The sequence below is a fragment of the Mytilus californianus genome, unplaced genomic scaffold, assembly GCF_021869535.1.
Source record: "Mytilus californianus isolate M0D057914Y unplaced genomic scaffold, xbMytCali1.0.p SCAF_3, whole genome shotgun sequence".
Taxonomy (NCBI): Eukaryota; Metazoa; Mollusca; class Bivalvia; order Mytilida; family Mytilidae; genus Mytilus; species Mytilus californianus.
The window spans coordinates 111,146,638-111,169,802 of record NW_026262679.1 but is presented as its reverse complement, the minus strand read 5'-3'; the positions used below and the strand labels follow the sequence as shown (position 1 = coordinate 111,169,802).

The 23,165-nt window shown below is 32.1% G+C and overlaps 1 protein-coding gene across 7 annotated transcripts in view; it reads right to left on the bottom strand.

Annotated features, from left to right (window-relative positions):
- The window catches only part of LOC127735795 (uncharacterized), a 216,451-nt gene that overhangs the window by 93,071 nt on the left and 100,215 nt on the right, over positions 1–23,165 (bottom strand). For 6 of the 7 annotated variants that reach the window (XM_052246113.1, XM_052246115.1, XM_052246111.1 and 3 more), the window contains 11 exons: positions 22,936–23,108; positions 22,246–22,369; positions 20,277–20,425; positions 17,869–17,977; positions 15,950–16,095; positions 15,048–15,163; positions 14,774–14,835; positions 11,818–11,990; positions 10,942–11,068; positions 788–939; positions 67–178 (listed from right to left, as the gene is read on the bottom strand). In XM_052246113.1, coding sequence (XP_052102073.1) covers positions 67–178; positions 788–939; positions 10,942–11,068; positions 11,818–11,990; positions 14,774–14,835; positions 15,048–15,163; positions 15,950–16,095; positions 17,869–17,977; positions 20,277–20,425; positions 22,246–22,369; positions 22,936–23,108 — 1,443 coding nt within the window. The remainder of the gene's footprint in view (positions 1–66; positions 179–787; positions 940–10,941; positions 11,069–11,817; positions 11,991–14,773; positions 14,836–15,047; positions 15,164–15,949; positions 16,096–17,868; positions 17,978–20,276; positions 20,426–22,245; positions 22,370–22,935; positions 23,109–23,165) is intronic. The other variant, XM_052246118.1, reaches the window with a different exon arrangement.

Here is a 23,165-nt window from a genome sequence, read left to right as displayed (position 1 = left end):
TCTCTATTTCATGTTTTGTATGTTTAACTGTATAGTTTGTAAAGTTCATAATTTTTTCATACTTACTGACAATTTGGATACTGTAAATATTGCTCATATCCAGTAAAACATGCACTGTTCATCGCCATGGTTTCTATTAGTTCTGTATTATGACAGGAATCCATATCATCATCATTCACTAGAGAGAAGTAAGTAATATGGAATCATTTATCTATCTTTTGAACTGATGATTGCAATTGTCTGGCATTTAAAAAAAAATAAGCCTGGTACAGTAGATAATTTTTTGCAGTAAAATACCTGTCAACTTCTTTTAAAACATTGAATCTGCACACCTGTTTCTTTAAATTATTTTATCAAAGAGTAAATCAAGTTTATCTCACTTAAATTAACAGCTATAGGTGACTGTACGGTGTAAGTATATAAAACTGTTGACACCAAGATATGTCTTGCATGTATATAATTCTTATAGTAAAAATTGAGAATGAAAATGACAATTTTAACATATTACTAGGTAAAACATTAAAAGTCAATTGATTGATGGTAAAGGGCAAAATAATGTCTTGAAATGAGATTAGCCAATGCTAAAACAACTGCATACCAAAAATATCAGGCTTATACTTAGTGGTTCCCTTTATGTCCACTTTTAATTTTTTTTCTCTTGGAGGAAATAAAGTTACACTTTGTGATATTTTTAAACTTATAATTGCCATCACTGTTTTTTTTTCCTTCAAAAGATTTAAAAGAGAGATGAAAAGAACTTGACTGACTATTCAATATAAATTCTTACCACTACAAGATCTGATTTGTGATTCTGGTATATTTGGTAGATAGCTTGGTAATATAGCAGGCATCCATCCATTGAGTGATGTCCTGGCACACTTCCTGTCTGTGTTTTCTTCAATTGTCTTATGTAGACAATCTAAGTATATATTGTATACTCTGTAATGAAATAAAATTCGTAAGGGTTCCGTGGAACCCAGTGTCTCGCCTACTTTTGCTGTTAATCGCAGGCTCAACAAAAATGAGGAAAAATATTAATACAAATATTCCTCTCTATACTATCTTTTGATTGTAAGTAGCTTCTGTCCAAGTTTGGTAAAAATCCAGGATAATTTATGAATCTAATAAATGTTTTAAAAACTTAAACTGCAGAATGTATGTAATGTTGACTGGAAGAAAAACTAAGTCCATTTATAAGTAAAATACGGAAAAAATGAAACAAAATTTTATCAAAATTTCCTTCTAGATACTAGCTTTTGATCATAAACAAGCTTCTGTAAGTGTGGTACAAATCCAGGATAGTTTAAGAAAGTTGTTAAAATTTTAAAAACTTTAACCACAGAGTGAATGTAATTAACCACAGAGTGAATGTAATGTTTCCTGGCAGAAAAACTAAGTCCATTTATAAGTAAAATACGGAAAAAATGGAATTTTTTTTTTACAAAATTTACTTTTGAATATAATCTTATGATCATAAACAAGCTTCTGTCCAAGTTTGGTAGAAATCCAGGATAGTTTAAGAAAGTTATTAAAATTTCAAAAACTTTATCCACAGAGCGAATATTTGTGGACACCGCAGACGACAACGACGGAGGAATGTAGGATCGCTATGTCTCGCTTTTTCAACAAAAGTGGAAGGCTCAACAAAAATCATATGATAGGTATTCCTCTTAAAGAAGCTGTCTAAAAGTTAAAGGAGAAAAACTAAAGCCAAAAGTTGTTTACATCATCAGCAAAGCAGAAAAAGTTAATTAAATGTACCCATGAACAATAATGTTTACAACACCTTCAATCAGTCTCTATTCCATTTAAACTTTGTTTTATATTGCAGTTATCATCTACTTTTAATATAATTTAAAATTTTGTTTTGATTGTGTCCTTTTCCAATTGTGACAACAAGTACAGACTGGTACTGCCAACTGATACTCCATAAACTACACATTTATGGAGAGAAAACATTTTCATAGTTACTTATATGTTATATAAGTTATGTTTATACATAGTTTGATTTCCATAACACTCATTAGTCATTATTTTAGGATTTTCCCAGGATTTTTTGTTTTCTTTACTATTGAGAAGAAGCAGATTTATCATCATATCTTAATCAGCTACATGTGAGTTTATCAGGTGTTTCTTAGCAGGGTGGTTTAATTACATCAGTTCCATTACAAATATACATGTTTTGTTAATTAGTGACCACTTGTGGCATCTGGCTTTCCTTTATCCTTTGTTTGTTTGCACATAAACTTTGGTATAGTTTAGCTCCTCCCATTTAGGAATATCCCATTAAGTAGTTGTATATTGAAAACCAGTACATGCTGCCTTTAGTGTCCAGTTTTTTCAATGCAGATTAAACAGTTAAAAGAATAATTTTTGCTCAAAAAGTGGCTTAACTAAAAACTTCTTAATGTTTCAGTGATTTGGATTAATACTTTACCAAAGCAGGTTATACAGATTTTTGAACTATTTAATTTTGATTCAGACTAAATACACATTTATTTTGGAATAACTAATATCAAAATGTCTGGCAAATTGAAAGGTGTGTGTAGGAGGAATATTAAGGATTTCTCCTTATGAGAACAATTGGACTATAATAATCCATTTAACTGGAATATTACAAGCTGAAAGACAAAAAAGGAATTAGGACATCTTATCAAATGTCAAAATTAGTGTTAAAGCAATTTTATTAGGATAGTGATGAAGCAGTAACACATTTTGTATATATTACTTCTAAACTTTTTCACTTTTGGATTATGAATTATCCCTACAAAGCTGAGTATTTAATGCTGGCGATATTCGTGTTGTGCATAATTTTACATTTTTAATGTTATCGGAATTTTGGACGACCAATATAAACTGCAACTTTATTAGAGAGTGAATTATATTTGATATAGCCGATTTTAACAGCATCAGATCCGTATGTTTGTTGTGACCATGCAGAGATAATTTCATCCATGTTTATGAACTGGATTTACCTACAAATGTTCTAGGCAAGTATCTTTTTACTACATGTACAATTGGGTGAGCAACCCAAACAGAGATAATAGGTTAATGTGACAATAATTAGGATCCAGCACCAAAACTGTGTAAACATACATCACCAACATGTATACAAATCTGACTAAAAACTCAAACATTTACATACAAATAAATCTACACAGCAACAAAACGTTTTTGTAGTTGATAGTACATACAGCATATAGTTTACACTTTCTCAATAAAGTACAATCAAGTAAAATATAAAGACAACAGTATCAAGTGAAAACAACACTTTAAAAAACTCTTGCATCATAATTGCACAACTTCAGTACCTATAGAAGCTATAACTCAAGACCATCTTGTATTATTTGTGAATTAGATACTGAATATTTATGCACTGGTATTCACATAAGCTAACTTGCATGGTTATATTGACAATAGCATATATATGTCAGATATTGTATTCATTTCTTCATCTTCATGTGATAATTTTGATTTATTTCTTTAGTATAATATCTATATTTTATAACATATACTCCACTTACTGCTAAATTAATTTCATGATCTATTTACCATATATTTCCTTGCATTATGTACAAAGAGAAACAATTATGTTGTTACAGTTATATGGCATCTCCATAATTAAAGTCAATCGAAATTGTGTGTGTTTTTTTTTTTTTTTTTTTGGTAAACACAATTGGTAAATGGAGTATTTAGATTGATTGATTGATTTGTGGTTGCTTTACGCCGCCTCAGCACATAAAGGCAATATCACGGCGATAAATGAATTAAGAACAAATAACTTGTGAACATATAAGTATAAACATTTTATCTAAATGTTAATAATTCTAGAATACTGTGTGATATGGGTTAAATCGTTACTATGCTAGCTTTACAGATAGATACTTACATAACAAATAATTTTATATGTTATAACAGCATTTGATATATTGTGAAAACTGACACCTTTCTTCATCTCTTTTATTTGCATATTTATACACTGAGGGAAACAAGACATTGCACCTCCTGTATGCACATTGGGAACATCAGATGGACAATCAAAAGCATTGGACCCTACCAGTTTGACATGCTTCTCCTTCTGCATAGCTGTGGCAACAGCTCGACTATATTATTTAATGCTAGTTGGATCAACACCTTCACAGACTTAATTGTTTAGCTTTATATTTATCATTGCTGCTCAGTCATATATACATTATACACTTGAACATTGATGGTATTCATATCATGTTATATACTGTTCAATACTCTTGGATAATGACAAAGAATTCAGCACCAAGCAGTTCAGATCTCCATGGTACATACCCAAGAGACTTTAATGTTAAATCTCAGTGCTCTAGATGTTTTACTGTTACGTAATGGGATGTTTTAAACCTGGACTAATTAAACTAGATTAACTAAATTTGGAACAAAGGGACTAATACTTTTTAGTTGTGGATTCAACTTTATCTGTAGTAAATGCATAATGTTCAGCAACTAGTCATATTAATCAGAGTTAGTGTTCCCATGTTTTAAACAGGATACATTATCCATATTCAACCATACAAACATTAGATACTAGCTAGAGCCTCCTCATTCACATGCACCTCTGGATAGATGGATTTCACAAACCAGACCCAGTGCAGCACAACTTTCAATGAAGTGCCCATGCAGGTCAGATGTAATGTGGTCCTAAATCAGCAGTTGATGATCTTTGGAACAGTAAAATGCTAATACTACAGGAACTGTTTATAAGACTGGGTTCAGAAGTTTGAGACCTTTATGTTATTGAATGGATTATAATTACTAGTTTACCTGCTGTTTCTGAGGATTTTATAATATTGCTTTAAATTCTGAGTTTACTATACTCTACCATTAATTTGTATTCATATAGAATAAGGTAAAGGTATCTGCAAGGTAATGAAAATGATCCTTTGCTGTCAGAAAGTAATACACCATAATTAGGCTTGAACATGTTTTAAATTCTGTAAATATGCTACAAAACCAAGATACATCAGATTACCATAATTTTGATTTTAGAGAAAATGGTAATTGTCTGCAAAAAGTTTTTTTTTTTCAAGTTTACTGATTTGATGTTTAAGGAACTGCATGCTTTGTAGCTTTTATGGATTTCTTTTATAGATTTGGCAAGTTTACATTTTCAAGGCCTCATATACATTTGATACAGCTGTAAATATATGCATTATAGATGCTGCATTTTACTCCAACTAAGTAGTTTTTAAATTAAAAAATATCAAAAACTGTTCTGTTTAGAAAGGGCATAAGCATTCAGCTACATAAATTATGGCTTAATTAAATTAATACTTATTTGCCCATACAAGATTTTATTAGAATTTATACAGTAATGTAAGAATTTACTCCTATCCATCCAACTGACCCACTTTTCTTAACCATTGATAAGAAATTTTAGAAAGACATTGTTTACTTATATGTTACTCAGATCATAGCTTTAGAATAGGGACATCTTCTAGGGCTGGAAAGACAAATAGAAGATCAAGCTGGTCTTCAGATATTTAAAGTAGATGTATTTAGTATCAACAGTATCTATAAAATCTTTTCAAAGTAGGTTAGGTAGCTTTACGTAAGAAAATGTTATTTCTCAAGTTCTTCATATATATAAAAATAAGAAGAAATATGCATGAATGTTTTCAAACTAGTTTCAGTATTGTTCTGTGACTAAAGTTTTTTTTTTATGTGTTATCATTATGTGATTATTCTTAGCTTTTCTTTTTATGTTTTGTGTGTATTTCATATATATTTTTTTTTTTCTTTTTTCTTATGGCTTTATTGAAGGTCTCCCCTCCCTTACATCACAAATCCTTGGGGACACTCAGCTGTTACCATCTGTGTTATGGACATTTATGAAATTTTATCACTGGTTGTTTCAAAAATTTCACTCATCCCCCAAGAATTTCTGGGGATAAACTGTCAAATTTCATACAAATTCATTCCAACACCAATTCAACATCAACACTACTTGGCTTCCTCATAGCCACATACTAGGCTTCCTCATAGCCTCATAGGCTTCCTCAGACATAGCCTCATAGGCTTTCTGATAGCCTCATAGGCTTCTTGATAGCCTCATATGCTTCCTGATAGCCTCACGCATTTATTTGGAACCATAGATCCAATTGGATTGGTGTGATGTCAAGCTAGGGGTCTTTACTTTGCTACTTTTCAGTACGCACATAGGCTCTTGGCTTAGGCATGGAGCAAAAATTTTAATTTTAGCTGAGTAGATTCCCAAGGGCCAAAATTAAGTGATGAATATAAAATAATAAAAGTTATAGTTCATTTATGATTTATGTTTCATTCAAACCTGGATACAACTGGCACTGCTACGCTATACATGTATTTACACAGAAGTTTATTTATAATGGGATAGAGCAGGATTTTGAATTATGTTGATTTTTTTGTTGATATGAGTACTAAATGCTTAATTTTACATATCATGAGTTCAAATGGAGAGTTCTGAAGCAAATCAGGATAATTAAAATGTTGCTTAAATTAATTGTCTTAAGAACTCATTATGTGTGACTTTGAGGATTTTGTTCATTGGGCACACATTTCGGCAAGTTAGACTTATACTCAGACAGGTTTTTAATGACAGGTCAAAAGATTTTTGCAAGGAGGTAACTGTTTTTCTGGATGTTTACTCAGACGTTATATACTTTTCATTATTACAAAACACACATCCACTAACCAAAGGAGAAATATGTACAGTATAAACAACAGACACTTTAATATTGAGTACAACATTACAACAAATTATGAATGGACCTTTAGTATATCTACAATCCAGAATCGGTACTCTAGTCAAACATGGAACAAATTACAGTTAAAAATATTCAGGAACATTTCTGAGGACTTTGTATAAATAGTTACTTATATGTTATATAAGTTATGTTTATACATAGTTTGATTTCCATTACACTCAGTAGTCATTATTTTAGGATTTTCCCAGGATTTTTTGTTTTCTTTACTATTGAGAAGAAGCAGATTTATCATCATATCTTAATCAGCTACATGTGAGTTTATCAGGTGTTTCTTAGCAGGGTGGTTTAATTACATCAGTTCCATTACAAATATACATGTTTTGTTAATTAGTGACCACTTGTGGCATCTGGCTTTCCTTTATCCTTTGTTTGTTTGCACATAAACTTTGGTATAGTTTAGCTCCTCCCATTTAGGAATATCCCATTAAGTAGTTGTATATTGAAAACCAGTACATGCTGCCTTTAGTGTCCAGTTTTTTCAATGCAGATTAAGCAGTTAAAAGAATAACTTTTGCTCAAAAAGTGGCTTAACTAAAAACTTGCCTCCCACCAACCCCAACCTTACACCTTCAATATTGCCATGACAGGGGAATCAATCTCAGCACAGTTTATATAAGATTCTTATTGATTTTTCTGTATATGTATACGTTACAAAAGTGCTTAAAAATTTCATTCCAACATCAGTTCATATCAGTAGATCTCAGCAACCAGTAGTGCAAAAAGTACTTTTAGGAGCTATGTTGGATTGGTGTGATGTCAAGCCAGGGGTCTATACTTTGCTACTTTTCAGTACGCACATGTACATAGGCTGCTGGTTTAGGCATGGATCAGATAAATAACCTCAGCATCTGAAACACGTCCATCATGTTTGGACATTTATGAAATTTTATCACTGGTTGTTTCAAAAATTTCACTCATCCCCCAAGAATTTCTGGGGATAAACTGTCAAATTTCATACAAATTCATTCCAACACCAATTCAACATCAACACTACTTGGCTTCCTCATAGCCACATACTAGGCTTCCTCATAGCATCATTATAGGCTTCCTCATAGCCTCATAGGCTTTCTGATAGCCTCATAGGCTTCTTGATAGCCTCATATGCTTCCTGATAGCCTCACGCATTTATTTGGAACCATAGATCCAATTGGATTGGTGTGATGTCAAGCTAGGGGTCTTTACTTTGCTACTTTTCAGTACGCACATAGGCTCTTGGCTTAGGCATGGAGCAAAAATTTTAATTTTAGCTGAGTAGATTCCCAAGGGCCAAAATTAAGTGATGAATATAAAATAATAAAAGTTATAGCTCATTTATGATTTATGTTTCATTCAAACCTGGATACAACTGGCACTGCTACGCTATACATGTATTTACACAGAAGTTTATTTATAATGGGATAGAGCAGGATTTTGAATTATGTTGATTTTTTTGTTGATATGAGTACTAAATGCTTAATTTTACATATCATGAGTTCAAATGGAGAGTTCTGAAGCAAATCAGGATAATTAAAATGTTGCTTAAATTAATTGTCTTAAGAACTCATTATGTGTGACTTTGAGGATTTTGTTCATTGGGCACACATTTCGGCAAGTTAGACTTATACTCAGACAGGTTTTTAATGTCAGGTCAAAAGATTTTTGCAAGGAGGTAACTGTTTTTCTGGATGTTTACTCAGGCGTTATATACTTTTCATTATTACAAAACACACATCCACTAACCAAAGGAGAAATATGTACTGTATAAACAACAGACACTTTAATATTGAGTACAACATTACAACAAATTATGAATGGACCTTTAGTATATCTACAATCCAGAATCGGTACTCTAGTCAAACATGGAACAAATTACAGTTAAAAATATTCAGGAACATTTCTGAGGACTTTGTATAAACTTCAAATGTGCTATAATTGCTTATTTTTCATCTAAATAAATGTATTAAAATTCATAGTGGGATACCATTTCAAAACCGACTTTAAAAATTATTTTCAAATCTTGTAAAACTCAATAGGCTTCCATATCTTCCTTATATCTCCCATCTGTATAAGTTTTATTCCAACCAAAGGAAATTAAAACTTCTATCCTAAAACCATTTATTTCATTTTTTTTCCCCATTTTTAGTTAAAGTGACCTTGACCTGTGACCCCCATATCTGGAGGCTTCTTCTCCATTTTTATATCTCCCATCAATATCAGTTTCTTTTCAATCAAACAAAGGAAAGTAAAGCTACCACTCTGAAACTAATTTTCAATTATTTTCTATTTCTAGTAACAGTGACCCTTTAACTTTCACCTGTTGACCATGAAATCGCTCTGCTTTCCCCCATTCTTTAGTCTCTAATCTGTATAAAGTCTATTTCTATCAAACAAGGGAAACTCAAAATTTTCGAAAACAAAATTTGTTTTCAGTTAGTGGCCTTTACCTTTAACTTATTGACGCCAAAATCTATAGGCTTCTTCCCAATTTTTTTATCTTCAATCAGTATAAATTTCATTCTGCTTAAAAAATGAAACTGAAGATACCATTCAGAAATAAATGTGGATAGTGTCCACATGTGGACACAAATGATGCCCCCGCTTGCATATCATATAGTTATAAAGGGACATAACTGAAGAACGGTAAAAGTGACGCTACCCAAATTTGAACTTGATCTGAGTTTTGTGGTAATAAGCATTGTGTGTAAGTCTCATAACATTTGGTTGAGGCTAACTTAAGTAGAGAACAGAAACTAAAAATTTAGCAATTTTTCTATTTGTAAACACGCATAACTCTAGAACGGTTGTGTATAAGTTTTATAACATTTGGTTAGGACAAACTAAAGTTAAAGAACGGAAACGAAAAATTCAGCAATTTTTATGTTTATAAAGGGACATAACTCAAAAATGGTAAAAGTGTCGCCACCAAATTAGTACTTAATCTGTAATATGTAGTAATAAGCCTTGTGTATAAGTTTCATAACATTTGGTTGAGGCAAACTAAAGTTAGAAAACGGAAACAAAAAAATTGTACTTGATCTTAGTTTTGTGGTAATGAATATTGTGTATAGGTTTCATAATGTTTGGTTGGGGCAAACTTAAGTTACAGAATGGAAACTAAAAATTTTGCAATCTTTCAATTTATAAAGGGGCATAACTCAATAATGGTTAAAGTGACACTACCCAAATTCAACTTGATGTGTGTTTTATCAGTGGAAGTCAAAATTAAACATTACATTGTATAAAGCATTGATTATAGTTGATTCAACTATAATCATGGACAAAGGAAGTTAGCTCCAATTTAAAAAATTACTTGATATTTAGAAGAAAATAAAAATTTTGCAATTTTTCCATTTATAAAGGGGCATAACTCTAGAACGGTTAAAGTGACACCACCAAAATTCAAACTTGATCTGTGTTTTGTGGTAATAAGCATTGTGTATAAGTTTCATAACATTTGGTTGAGGCAAACTTTAGTTAGAAAACGCTAACTAAATATTTTGCAATTTTTCCATTTATAAAGGGCATAACTCTAGAACAGTCAAAGTGATGCCACCATAATTCAAACTTGATCTGTGTTTTGTGGTAATAAGCATCTTGTATAAGTTTCATAACATTTGGTTGAGGCAAACTTAAGTTAAAGAACGGAAACCCAAAATTTTGCAATTTTTCCATTTATAAAGGGCATAACTCTACAACAGTTAAAGTGACATCACCAAAATTTAGACTTGATCTGTGTTTTGTGGTAATAAGCATCTTGTATAAGTTTCATAACATTTGGTTGAGGCAAACTCAAGTTAGAGAACGGAAACCAATTTTGGGACGTACGTACATACAGACAGACAAGGGTAAACCTTATTGCCCCCACCCCTACGATTGGGGCTTAAAAACTTTTATTTTTTTTAAGTAATAGTGACCTTTGACCTTTGACTAATTGACCCAAAATCACAAGGAGTCTTTCCCTTCCCTATATCTTCCATCCGTCTAATCATGCAAGAGGTACTCAAGTAGTCTTCAGGAAACCTCTTGATTTGGAAACACAAACTGAACTCATGTAAATCTAAGCATTACCAACCTAAGTCAAGCTATGACTGAAATCATGTAAACCTAAGCTTAACCCACCTAAGTCAAACTGAGGCTGAACTCATGTAAATTTAAGTTTAACTTCTCTGAGCACTTATATTATATTTACCTGCAGAGAATGTCTTGGTCTATGGTGGTTGAATTCATAAATCCATACAAAGCCATAGTACAAGTCTGAACAGAAATGACTTCTATACTGTAAACTTTACAGACATCATCTGAACCTGTTGTGTCATCTGTATAAAAAATGTTATATTAATCATACCAAAATACTACAGAACATAAGTTTAAGATGGGAAATAAAATCACCAAGAAAGGAATAGACAACAACTATTTTCTATTAGACAGGTATTTGCAAACATGTTTAACCCCACCACATACTGTATGTGCCTGTCCAAAGTCAGGAGCCTCAAATTCAGTGGTTGTAGTTTGTTGCTTTTTATCATTATTGTTATATACATATATCAGACCATTATTTTTCTAGTTTGAGATATTTTACATTTGTCATTTCTGGGCCTTTTATATCTCGCTATGTGGTATGAGTTTTGCTCATTGTTGAAGGTGGTAATGTTGCTAACTTATACATCATTACCGTAGGTCTCAAGTGGAAAATTGTCTCAATGGCAAGTACATTTATATTAATGCTTTGTACATGTAATGACCATAATTATGTATTTCTATAATGACCCTTATAATTACCTGTTCTTTTTAATTTTACCGACATAATTACATATGATATGTTTATATTTACCTGTTATGGATACAACAATAATACTTTCTGGATCTGCAACCTTTATCAAATCAAGCTGTGATCTTGGGTGACCTCTAGATAATGATATACTTATATTTACCTGTTAAGGATACATCAATAACACTTTCCTGATACTGTTATGGAAACAACAATAACACTTTCTGGATGTGCAACCTTTAATAAATCAAGCTGTGATCTTGGGTCACCTCCAACTAATTCAATGTTTAAATTTACCTGCTTTGGATACAACAATAACACTATCTGGATCTGCAACCTTTATTAAATCAAGCTGTGACCTTGGGTCACCTCCAACTTCCAAAATCATTTGTACTGTGCCTGATTTGATATCTGATGTCTTAAGTCGATAGTAATATTTGATCAGAAATACTGCTATTACACTGCCTTCTCTGTAAATGAAGAACAATTCTAATAAGACATGCTTCTTTCGCTTTGTAAACAACAGCGTGATGAAATTCTCGATATATCTATACTTAGCGCAGACTCAGAGATGTACATATTGGTGGCTGTTACTATTTACCTCCCACATAAATCCACATGTCACGCAACCTATATGTGCAAACACTATATCGATTTCGTTGTGTTCAAAGTGAAATTGAAAAAGAAACTACAGAACCGTTATTCCTATTCTAATGTATAACAAAAAGAATTAATGCACAAGTGCTTAACAAATGTATAACATAAAATAAAATAAAATTCTGTAAAATTTCATGAATGATCTTGGCGCATTAACGTCATGCTCACGCTCACTCCTTAGTTACAAAATGTCAACTGTGGATTTGACAATAAATAGTAGCCAACGAAAAAAAATGTTTTGGTTAAGATTTATGAGGATTTCCACACATTTTTTCTAGTGGTTATATAAGAAATAATTCATGCAAGACTTAGATTTATTTGAAATTTGTAGTTTTCATCTTACAGGGGATAAAGTAGAACAGCCATACACACAGCAATCTTTCCTTCACTTCAGTTTTCAAATTACCGTATTTGTCCCATTAGAATCGAAATAATTCATGGAAGCCATAAATTTGTTGGACATTTACACATGGCCTGAGCTGTGATATTCGTTAATTCTATCCCTTGCTAACGCTGAGGATAAAAATTGAAAATCACAGCCCAGGCCATGTGTAAATGTCCAACAAATCTATGGCTTCCATGAATTATTTCTTAATTTAATGACATCTTCAAATAAAGGTATTATGCTGCTGTTAAACTGACTTCCCTACATGTATAGTCACATCTACAGAAGAGGATTATATTTTCATACTTCATGTTGTGAGAAGACACTCTCATAATATCAAATTACTTTATAAATTCAATTTTAAGGGTTTAATGGTTATCGCCCACAGCACCACTGATGAATAGACCACTTTCAAGTTATGTCCTTCACCGGAAAAGTTCGTCAAGTATGCACCGTGTTTTGAATATATATCTGCCTAGTGATGTTGCTTCAAAAGCAACAGTTGAATTCAAAAAAAGTTTACAGTAGACTCTTGTTTATTATATTGACAAATTTGTATAATGATTACTGTGAAATTATGAACATTGTTCTATGAAAAAGTCCGCATCTACGTCACGCGTTTTCACACGCTTTTTAACATGTCATGTCATGTCATGACATGATTTCTCATTGTCAGAGGTTGGCAAGTATGTATGCACGCCTTCATGATGTCATTTACCAGATAGAGGGATTGCCTGTATCCCTGTACTATTAAAGTTCATCAAGCGTTTTCATGATTGTCATTATGCAATATAAACTAGAAATAAGGTTTGTTCTGTAGGTACTTAATCATAAACTGTTATCACAGAGATATGTCTCACCTTTTTGTAATTTTGATAATGCAAGTGTTGAAATTAAAATTGCAATACTTTAACATGTAAGTAATGCAAATATTCAAAGTCGATGAAACATGACTGAAGGTACATGGCTAAACAATCTCCATGGAATGAGATGTCCCAAATACCATTGACTTATTATAAGTCGTTCCCTTTAAACAAACCTTAACACAAACATTAACTTGTAAACTATGTAATAAAAGTTTCAAAGTCAATGAACCATGATCAGGGGTGGGGCTATATAATCTCCATGGAAACGATACTTGCAAATGCTAATAAATTTGCATACCAAATATCAATGACTTAACATTAGCAGTTCATCTTAAACTGATCTAATCACAAACTAATACATGTAAACTAAGCAAAAGTTTCAAAGTAAATAGACCATGACTGAGGGGCGGGGCCAAATATTCTCCATGGAAATGAGATGTGCTAATGCTTATACAACTGAACACCAATCAACATTGGCCTACCACTAATGGTTCCCCTTGAACTGACCTAATCACAAACTAATACATGTAAACTTAGAAAAATCTTCAAAGTCTATAGACCATGACTGAGGGGGCGGAGCCAAATATTCTCCATGGAAATGAGATGTGCTAATGCTTATACAACTGAACACCAATTAACATTGGCCTACCACTAATGGTTCCCCTTGAACTGACCTAATTACAAACTAATACATGTAAACTTAGAAAAATTTTCAAAGTCTATAGACCATGACTGAGGGGGCAGGGCCAAATATTCTCCATGAAAATGAGATGTGCTAATGCTTATACAACTGAACACCAATTAACATTGGCCTACCACTAATGGTTCCCCTTGAACTGACCTAATCACAAACTAATACATGTAAACTTAGAAAATTTTTCAGTCTATAGACCACGACTAAGGGGGTGGAACCAAATAATCTCCATGGAAATGAGACATGCCCATGCTTATACAACTGCATACCAAATTTCATTGACCTACCACTAGTGGTTCCCCATAAATTGACCTAATCACAAACTAATACATTGTTGACGCCGCTGCCGCCGACACCAGAAACAGCATACATATATGTCTCGCTTTTTGACTCCGTCAAGGCGAGACAACAATTCCCTAATGACAGTACTACTGATTATCAATTATAAGAATAATTTGTGCAAAATAGCATCCTATTTTTTCAACCACTTGCTCAACATGGGAAGTTGTCTATTCATTTAAAATAATTCATATATGTTTGGCTTAAGCATCATACAAAATTTAATCTGATTACTGAAAAAGAGGTTGAGATAACAACAATTGAAGTTCTCACTGCTAAAATCATTCAAACGTTATTTTAAAAAATACAAACCTAAGTTCTTTCACCTTTAAATAATCCATTGCAGCACTGTTGTTTCCTGTAGCTGTAATAATCTATTCAGAAAAAAATAAAACTTTAATATGTGAACTGTAAATGAACAATTACTTATGGGTATGTGGAAACAAACCTATCAACAATTTTTTGATGTAACTACATATTATATACAGAGAATATTACAGTAATTTCGTAATTTACCTTCAGTCATGAAATCCACTAAAATTAGTATCCCTCATACATTAATAAATTCCTTGTTATACTTAGGTACCTGATTTACAAGTCTGGTCTCCAAGTCTTTGAATTCTTTGCTTGATGTATTGGAATACTCTGGCTTCCATGGAATGTTAAATTCAATGGTTATTTCAAACATTGATGAACTCTCATCTGGTAAAAAAACAAAAATCTTATTCAAGTAGTGGTATCTTTCTGAGGTAGTCTTTGTGGTAGCCTCTCCCTGGTTACCATATAATTATCATAGCCTCTCCCTGGTTACCATATCATTATCATGACATTATAGAATTGCTTAACTATTTAACTATTTAATGCCATCTTGCTGTAACCATATCATATTTTAAGTGACAAATACAATTTTCTTCCTATAATTTCTAGTCTATGTCGTCTCCCTGTAAGACCACTCCAAATTGACTACTTGTTCTCCAGACTTTCATGTACAAAATATGGAACAAGCGGGACAAACTTTTGTTTATTGATAATTTTTCTGAAATGAACATTTTAGCAAGCCATAAATGAAAATTTGGTGAGAAGAAGGTGTATTCTTTATTTTTTCTGAAGTGAGAAATTAAATTTTTAACACCAAAAAAAAACTTAATTGGTGTGGATTGTGGGGTTCCAACTAGCCAATTAGTTTTCGAGAAGATTTTTATAAAAGCTAAAAGACAAGGGACACTGAACGACAGAAGACAAACACCAAGTGATGGGAATAGCACTCACTGGTCTTTTCAGCCAGGAGAGGCTAAAATTCCAGGTCCACAACAATTATCGTGGGATGCCATCCACCAACAATTTTTAAGTATATACCATCTTAATGTCCAGACAAATTTTCAAAGCATGCTAACCTTGATACTATTTTCATACATTAAAAAAACTATTTTTGGAAGAATATTTGTCTTACTTTAATAGAGTAGTTTTATATATATATAAATATATTACCTGGAAGACATAAGGTTATTAAATCAAGTCCTTGTGGTACCAGACTCCTGAAGTTCGCTGAGGTCATCAATGTTTGTGCTACTCCATTTACTGTACATGATGGAAATATATCAGCTATACATTTTAGGTAAGGAGTCCAAACCATGCTGAAAAATATAAATACTTGAAACATTTATCTATCAAAAAGATACAAATATTGTAAAGAAGACTTGGCTTTGCTGAGTAGTAGAAAGTATGTGTATAGTCCGTGAGAGTGGAGGTACCACAATTGATCACATGATCACCGAAAGACAAGGATGTGATTAGTTGACTAATGGTGTATAATGCCACTTTCAACACCTTTTGTCTTATCATTGTGGCTTGTGTATATTGGTGGGAGAGAAAAATCAACCATAGGCGGAAAAACTGGCAATCTAGTAATTTAAAATTGGAGATAACGCACCTGCATCAAAGCCAGGTTCAAAATCATAACCTTAGTGTTGACAGGCTAGTGATTAATATAGATGAACTAGCAACTGAGGCCCAAGGTAGGATGTGAGAATTAGTTTTAATGGCCAGTCTTCGTAAGAATCAGGCAATTTAGAAGAATTTCAAAACATGGCCAATATAAAGCCACTGCCCTAACCATCCTATTTTGAAGTTATTCTCATCCTGAGTTAGAAATGGTAGGTCTTTCGTTTCTGTGTGTCTGGAAATTCAAGAAATCTCTATATAAATGTTGGTTAGAATGATAGCAAATTACAGAGTTAGCTCCCCTTAATTGGTAATTTCTAGTGCATTTCAACCAAACTATATCTTGAAATACCAGAGCAGGAAAAGGAAACGAAGGTTATATTCGTGCACCATTATACATTTTGTCATGTTTTCACCACTGCCTGATTCTTAGGCAGATTGGTACTTAAAACACAACTTTGATAAACATTGGATTTCCTTGATAAACCTAAGAAATACAATATAATAAGTATACTTTGATCAAATGTTTTCATGTACATTTACATTAGAATGATGCCAAAAAGTCTCTTTAATTTCCTACATAACCAATATTTTAAATATTATATGGAAACCTTCAAAGCTTCAATTGAGTTTCTTGTCTTAGTGAATGTTATAGAATTTGTCACTTCAGTTTTCTGTCGATTAAAACTACGAATCTGATATTTGCCTTTGGTACCAATAAAAGTATTCTATGGCAAACTGTATAACAATTTCATTATTATTTTATTGCAAACCCAATGAAAGTTTTCCACAGTGCCATCTCTATCTTGGCCAGGTATTTAAAATTTTGTAAGTTCACCTGTCCTATTGAATGAATACAATAGCTATTGTTCTCCATGTAGTTTTTTCACTGGGACCTTTAAATTTCTTCTAAGAGAAATCTATCACCCATTGATTAATTTACCTCAGTAAAAAAAAAAGTTGATTTCTGACAAAACTTTCAACATTGTTCTTTTTTAAAAAAAAATTTGTTTGACATGAATAAAAACTTGAAAATTATGATGTTCAAATTAGGATCTTCTTAAATGTTCTCTATAACTAGGCAAAAAAAAAATCAAATTTCAATAGGAACATTGATAAAACTTTTGTTTGAAATCAACTTTTTATGATTGAATCAATGTTTTAATTAAACTGAATGAATATATATTATTAATATTGAATAAATACATCATCACACGCAGTTAATGAGTATAAAAAAAGTATTTTTGTCTATATATAAGAAATTTTTTTTACTCAGGTAAATTAATCAATGAGTGATAGATTTCTCTTAGAAGAAATTTAAAGGTCCCAGTGAATAAACTACACAGAGAAAAATAGCTATTGTATTCATTCAATAGGACAGGTGAACTTACAAAAGTTTAAATACCTGGTCAAGATAGAGATGGCACTGTGGAAAACTTTCTTTGGGTTCGCAATAAGTTGCCTACCTGCATGATGGACTTTGTAGGTATTGTACATAGTTAGCACAAGAACTGTTGAACGCCATCTTCTCCAGAAGTTGTACATCACCACATGAAAATACATCATCATCGTCAACTGAAAGTCAGAAAAAAAAATCACTACCATATCAGTAATTGTTAGAGTTAGAAACATGTAGATTTTATTGGTTGGAAGAACTGAACTCCCCCTTCTTTAGCATTTGTTCAAAATTAAGGGAATTAAAAAAAATATAATAAATTTTGACATTTATATCTCACTATACAACACATTTAGTTATCAAACCAATTTTCCTTGAAAGAGATGACATGAATGACATTCTTTTAATAAACAAAAATATTGAAGCGAAGATTTTTGTGTAAGTCAACCTTTTAAAATAGTGTAGACCTACATCGCAAAGTATGACTATAACAGAAGCTGTTCATTCTGTGTACAAACCTTATTGACTATAACAGAAGCTGTTCATTCTGTGTAAAAACCTTATTGACTATAACAGAAGCTGTTCATTCTGTGTACAAACCTTATTGACTATAACAGAAGCTGTTCATTCTGTGTACAAACCTTATTGACTATAACGGAAGCTGTCATTCTGTGTACAAACCTTATTGACTATAACAGAAGCTGTTCATTCTGTGTACAAACCTTATTGACTATAACGGAAGCTGTCATTCTGTGTACAAACCTTATTGACTATTACAAAAGCTGTTCATTCTGTGTACAAACCTTATTGACTATAACAAAAGCTGTTCATTCTGTGTACAAACCTTATTGACTATAACAGAAGCTGTTCATTCTGTGTACAAACCTTATTGACTATAACGGAAGCTGTCATTCTGTGTACAAACCTTATTGACTATAACAGAAGCTGTTCATTCTGTGTACAAACCTTATTGACTATAACGGAAGCTGTCATTCTGTGTACAAACCTTATTGACTATAACGGAAGCTGTCATTCTGTGTACAAACCTTATTGACTATAACAGAAGCTGTTCATTCTGTGTACAAACCTTATTGACTATAACGGAAGCTGTCATTCTGTGTACAAACCTTATTGACTATAACAGAAGCTGTTCATTCTGTGTACAAACCTAATTGACTATAACGGAAGCTGTCATTCTGTGTACAAACCTTATTGACTATAACAAAAGCTGTTCATTCTGTGTACAAACCTTATTGACTATAACAAAAGCTGTTCATTCTGTGTAAAAACCTTATTGACTATAACAGAAGCTGTTCATTCTGTGTACAAACCTTATTGACTATAACAGAAGCTGTTCATTCTGTGTACAAACCTTATTGACTATAACGGAAGCTGTCATTCTGTGTACAAACCTTATTGACTATAACAGAAGCTGTTCATTCTGTGTACAAACCTTATTGACTATAACGGAAGCTGTCATTCTGTGTACAAACCTTATTGACTATAACAAAAGCTGTTCATTCTGTGTACAAACCTTATTGACTATAACAAAAGCTGTTCATTCTGTGTACAAACCTTATTGACTATAACAGAAGCTGTTCATTCTGTGTACAAACCTTATTGACTATAACGGAAGCTGTCATTCTGTGTACAAACCTTATTGACTATAACAGAAGCTGTTCATTCTGTGTACAAACCTTATTGACTATAACGGAAGCTGTCATTCTGTGTACAAACCTTATTGACTATAACGGAAGCTGTCATTCTGTGTACAAACCTTATTGACTATAACAGAAGCTGTTCATTCTGTGTACAAACCTTATTGACTATAACGGAAGCTGTCATTCTGTGTACAAACCTTATTGACTATAACAGAAGCTGTTCATTCTGTGTACAAACCTTATTGACTATAACGGAAGCTGTCATTCTGTGTACAAACCTTATTGACTATAACAAAAGCTGTTCATTCTGTGTACAAACCTTATTGACTATAACAAAAGCTGTTCATTCTGTGTACAAACCTTATATCAGGATCACTGTATTCCTGTAGTATTCATTATATCTTTTGTAGTATTCATTATATCTTTCACATTTTTTTATATTTTAGTCTAAAAAATTGTTAATCAGGGAGTTAGTTTTCTCATTTGAATTGTTTTACATGTAAGGACCTTTTATAGCTGGTTATGTGGTATAGGTTTTACTCATTGTTCAAGGATATACATAGAGCTCTAGCTGCTAGCTTCTTTGTCATCTGGTCTCTCATGGAGGGTTGTCTCATTGGCAATCATCGTCCTTAACATGCATGAAATATTTGCCACTGGATTTTAAGCAACCAACAATCAATCAATCTTTGACCATCATACCACATCTTCTTATTTTTATAACATTAAGAAAAGAACCCAATGAAGCTATAAATATTTTCAATATCCCAGTAATATCATATCTTTCCGTGACTTTATTCAAGTAAAGGCAGCTTACCATCACAAGATCTGAATCGAGAGTCTGGAATATTTAGCATATATGGTAAAGCAGCTGGCATCCATGCATCTAGACTTGATCTTTTACAATCTTTTCCTGTTTCTTCCTCCACAGTTAAATGTAAACAGTTCAGGTAGAGATTGTAGGCACTAAAACAAAATTATCAAATCTTTGACCTATAGCTGCTAAATTCTATGTCTTTTGATCTTTGGTGGCAAGTTGTCTCATTGGCAATTATACCACATCTTCTTCTAAAATTTATCATTTTCTCATGAATAAAAGCACAAGAAAACACAAATTTCTCATCAAACCTAAGACCTTAACTGATTTTATTTTTGTTTTGAGGATATAATAGTTTCAACTTACAATTGACTGAATTACACGCCAATTAATTTATCCTTCAAGATTTGATACAGAATGCTGTTTGTTGGCTCCCTATGAAAAGGTACACAATTTATGTGATTTTTTTTTTTTAAATGGAACTAAAGATCAGAAGAAACTATTGGACACCATGCTCTCTGTCAAAACCCTAATTTGGCAAATAGATTTTAGAAAGTTTACATCAAAATTAACATGTGTAGTAAGTTTGAAGTGAAAATGACCATCATTTCAGGGTAAATAATCTAAAATAAACCTTTCATCTAAAATGTACTGATTTCACACTATCTCATTTACATGTTCAGTGAACCCAGAAATCCAGGTCAAAATCCTAATTTGGCCTATATTTCAAGTTTCAAGTTGATGTGAAGACAACTTCATTGCATGTTAAGCCAAACTTTAACCTGATAAAGATGGACAAATGAATGGACAATTGTTCAAACCAAAAATCAATATGTCCCCATACTATCATAGATTGGGCTTCAACTTATCAAAATGAATATGTTCTATTCTTATTACTTTAAAACAAGGTTGTAATGTTATTTAAAATTTCCTAAATTGCTATTGTTTTTTTAATTTATAAACCAATAAATCTAATTAGATCTTGACATATTGTATAGACAGCTGTCTATTATTGATTTTTATATGTTGCCCTTTGGATACCTTTTAGTAGTTTGTATCATTGGGTTGTTGTTCCCTTTATTCCAATAGATTGTGTCAACCACTCCATCTACCTGCAGTAAGCTTTATTCTAATAGATTGTGTCAACCACTGTATCTACCTGCAGTAAGCTTTATTCATCTTATAAAAATGTTTGTTAAAGGAGCAAGTTTGATAGGGTCATATTAGGCCCAGAATATGAAGTCAATTGTTTCTAGATAAAAAATGTGTCAAGATGATGAATAGATATGTAAGCAAGTGAAAAAGAACTGTTTTTGTCAAGCTTTTCTTCTAAAACATTGACATTTACCTGAAGAGGTCAAAAATAAGAAATTTTGGTGGAAATTGATAAAATTTTCTGTCTTTTAACCACATATATTCCTATGACACATATAGAGTATGGGTATGAAATATTCAAGTCAGATAAAAAATTTATTGAAACAAAGTTAATGTTAAAAGATCTTTCTAGATGCATGTTTTAGGTACTAAAAACAAAAAGAAATTGAAATTTGTTGAAACTAAAGAAAGAATCCTCTTTCCAAAATTGTTTTTCAAATACTTGAATTTGATGAGAGAAAAACTTCATTCAAATATGAAGGGGGTATGATGTACATATTTTCCAGCTAAATTAAGGTATACAAATGGACTTACATACTTGTCAATTATATATCTTCCACAACTTTTCTGCATGGAGAATTACAATACCTTCATGTCAATGAGATCTCTAAAACAAGCACTGCAACCAACTTATGATATATTTTTTAAGGGGAACAACTCCTGATAGAACTGTTTATTTCTTGACATAGTTATTTTTTTAAATGTTTGCATGAGTGCTAAGTGTCCAATAATGATAAGCATTTGAAAATCTTTGTACTAAAATACTCCAATTTAAGTAAATTATTAATACGTTAGTGATTACAGGTATCATTACCTGCAGAGTAAATCTTGATCAGCATTTGTATTATTGTAAAGGAAATACACAGCCGCAGCACAGGAAGTACTGTTCATTACTCTAGCATTGTAGCTTCCACATACATCAGTTACCGGGGTGTCATCTAAAAGGGAAAAATAAAAGGTTGTCAAAATGACAGCATACTGGGTTTTTCTTACATTTATTAATGTTATTGTTAAAGGGCCATAATTATTGAACAGCAAAAGTGAAAATAATCAAAAACCAATTTTGATCTCAGCTTTGTCATGAGAAACAAGACATTAACATTTGCAGAGGAATGGATCCCGTGTTCCCAAGTTATTGCACAGAATTTAAATAAAGTACTATTTAACCATTCAATAAGGGACCACAGCTCCTGAATAAAAAAAAGTGAAAATTGTCAGTTTAGACCTTGACTTTCATTTTGTCATTGAGATAATGAACACAATTTAGAGGCTTTTGTTAACCTTAACAACTGAAATTTTGACTATTCAGAAGTTGAAATACATATATTTATATAAAACAAATTTTGGGACCACAGGAAAATTGAATTTAAATGTATCTTAAACAGAGAGTCTATGCACACCACAGAGCAATAAAATGATAACATCTTATCTTATCTTAAAAAATAATACTGTACTTCCAGATTTCATTAGGCCAAGTTGTAAATTCCAATTTAAAAATAATTACCTTCCTTTGCTTCGATAATAATACTGTCTGGATCTCCAGTTTTAATCAGGTCATACTGTGAGCTGGGATCTCTCCTTGCAGTCATTATCATCTGTGTTGTTCCTGATGATATGTCTGATACCTTTATCTGTACGTAGTATTTCAATTCCATTACAACAACTACACTGCCATATCTGAAAAAAAAATATAATTAAAACTTGAAGTAAAGTGAAAAAAGCTCAGAAAATGAT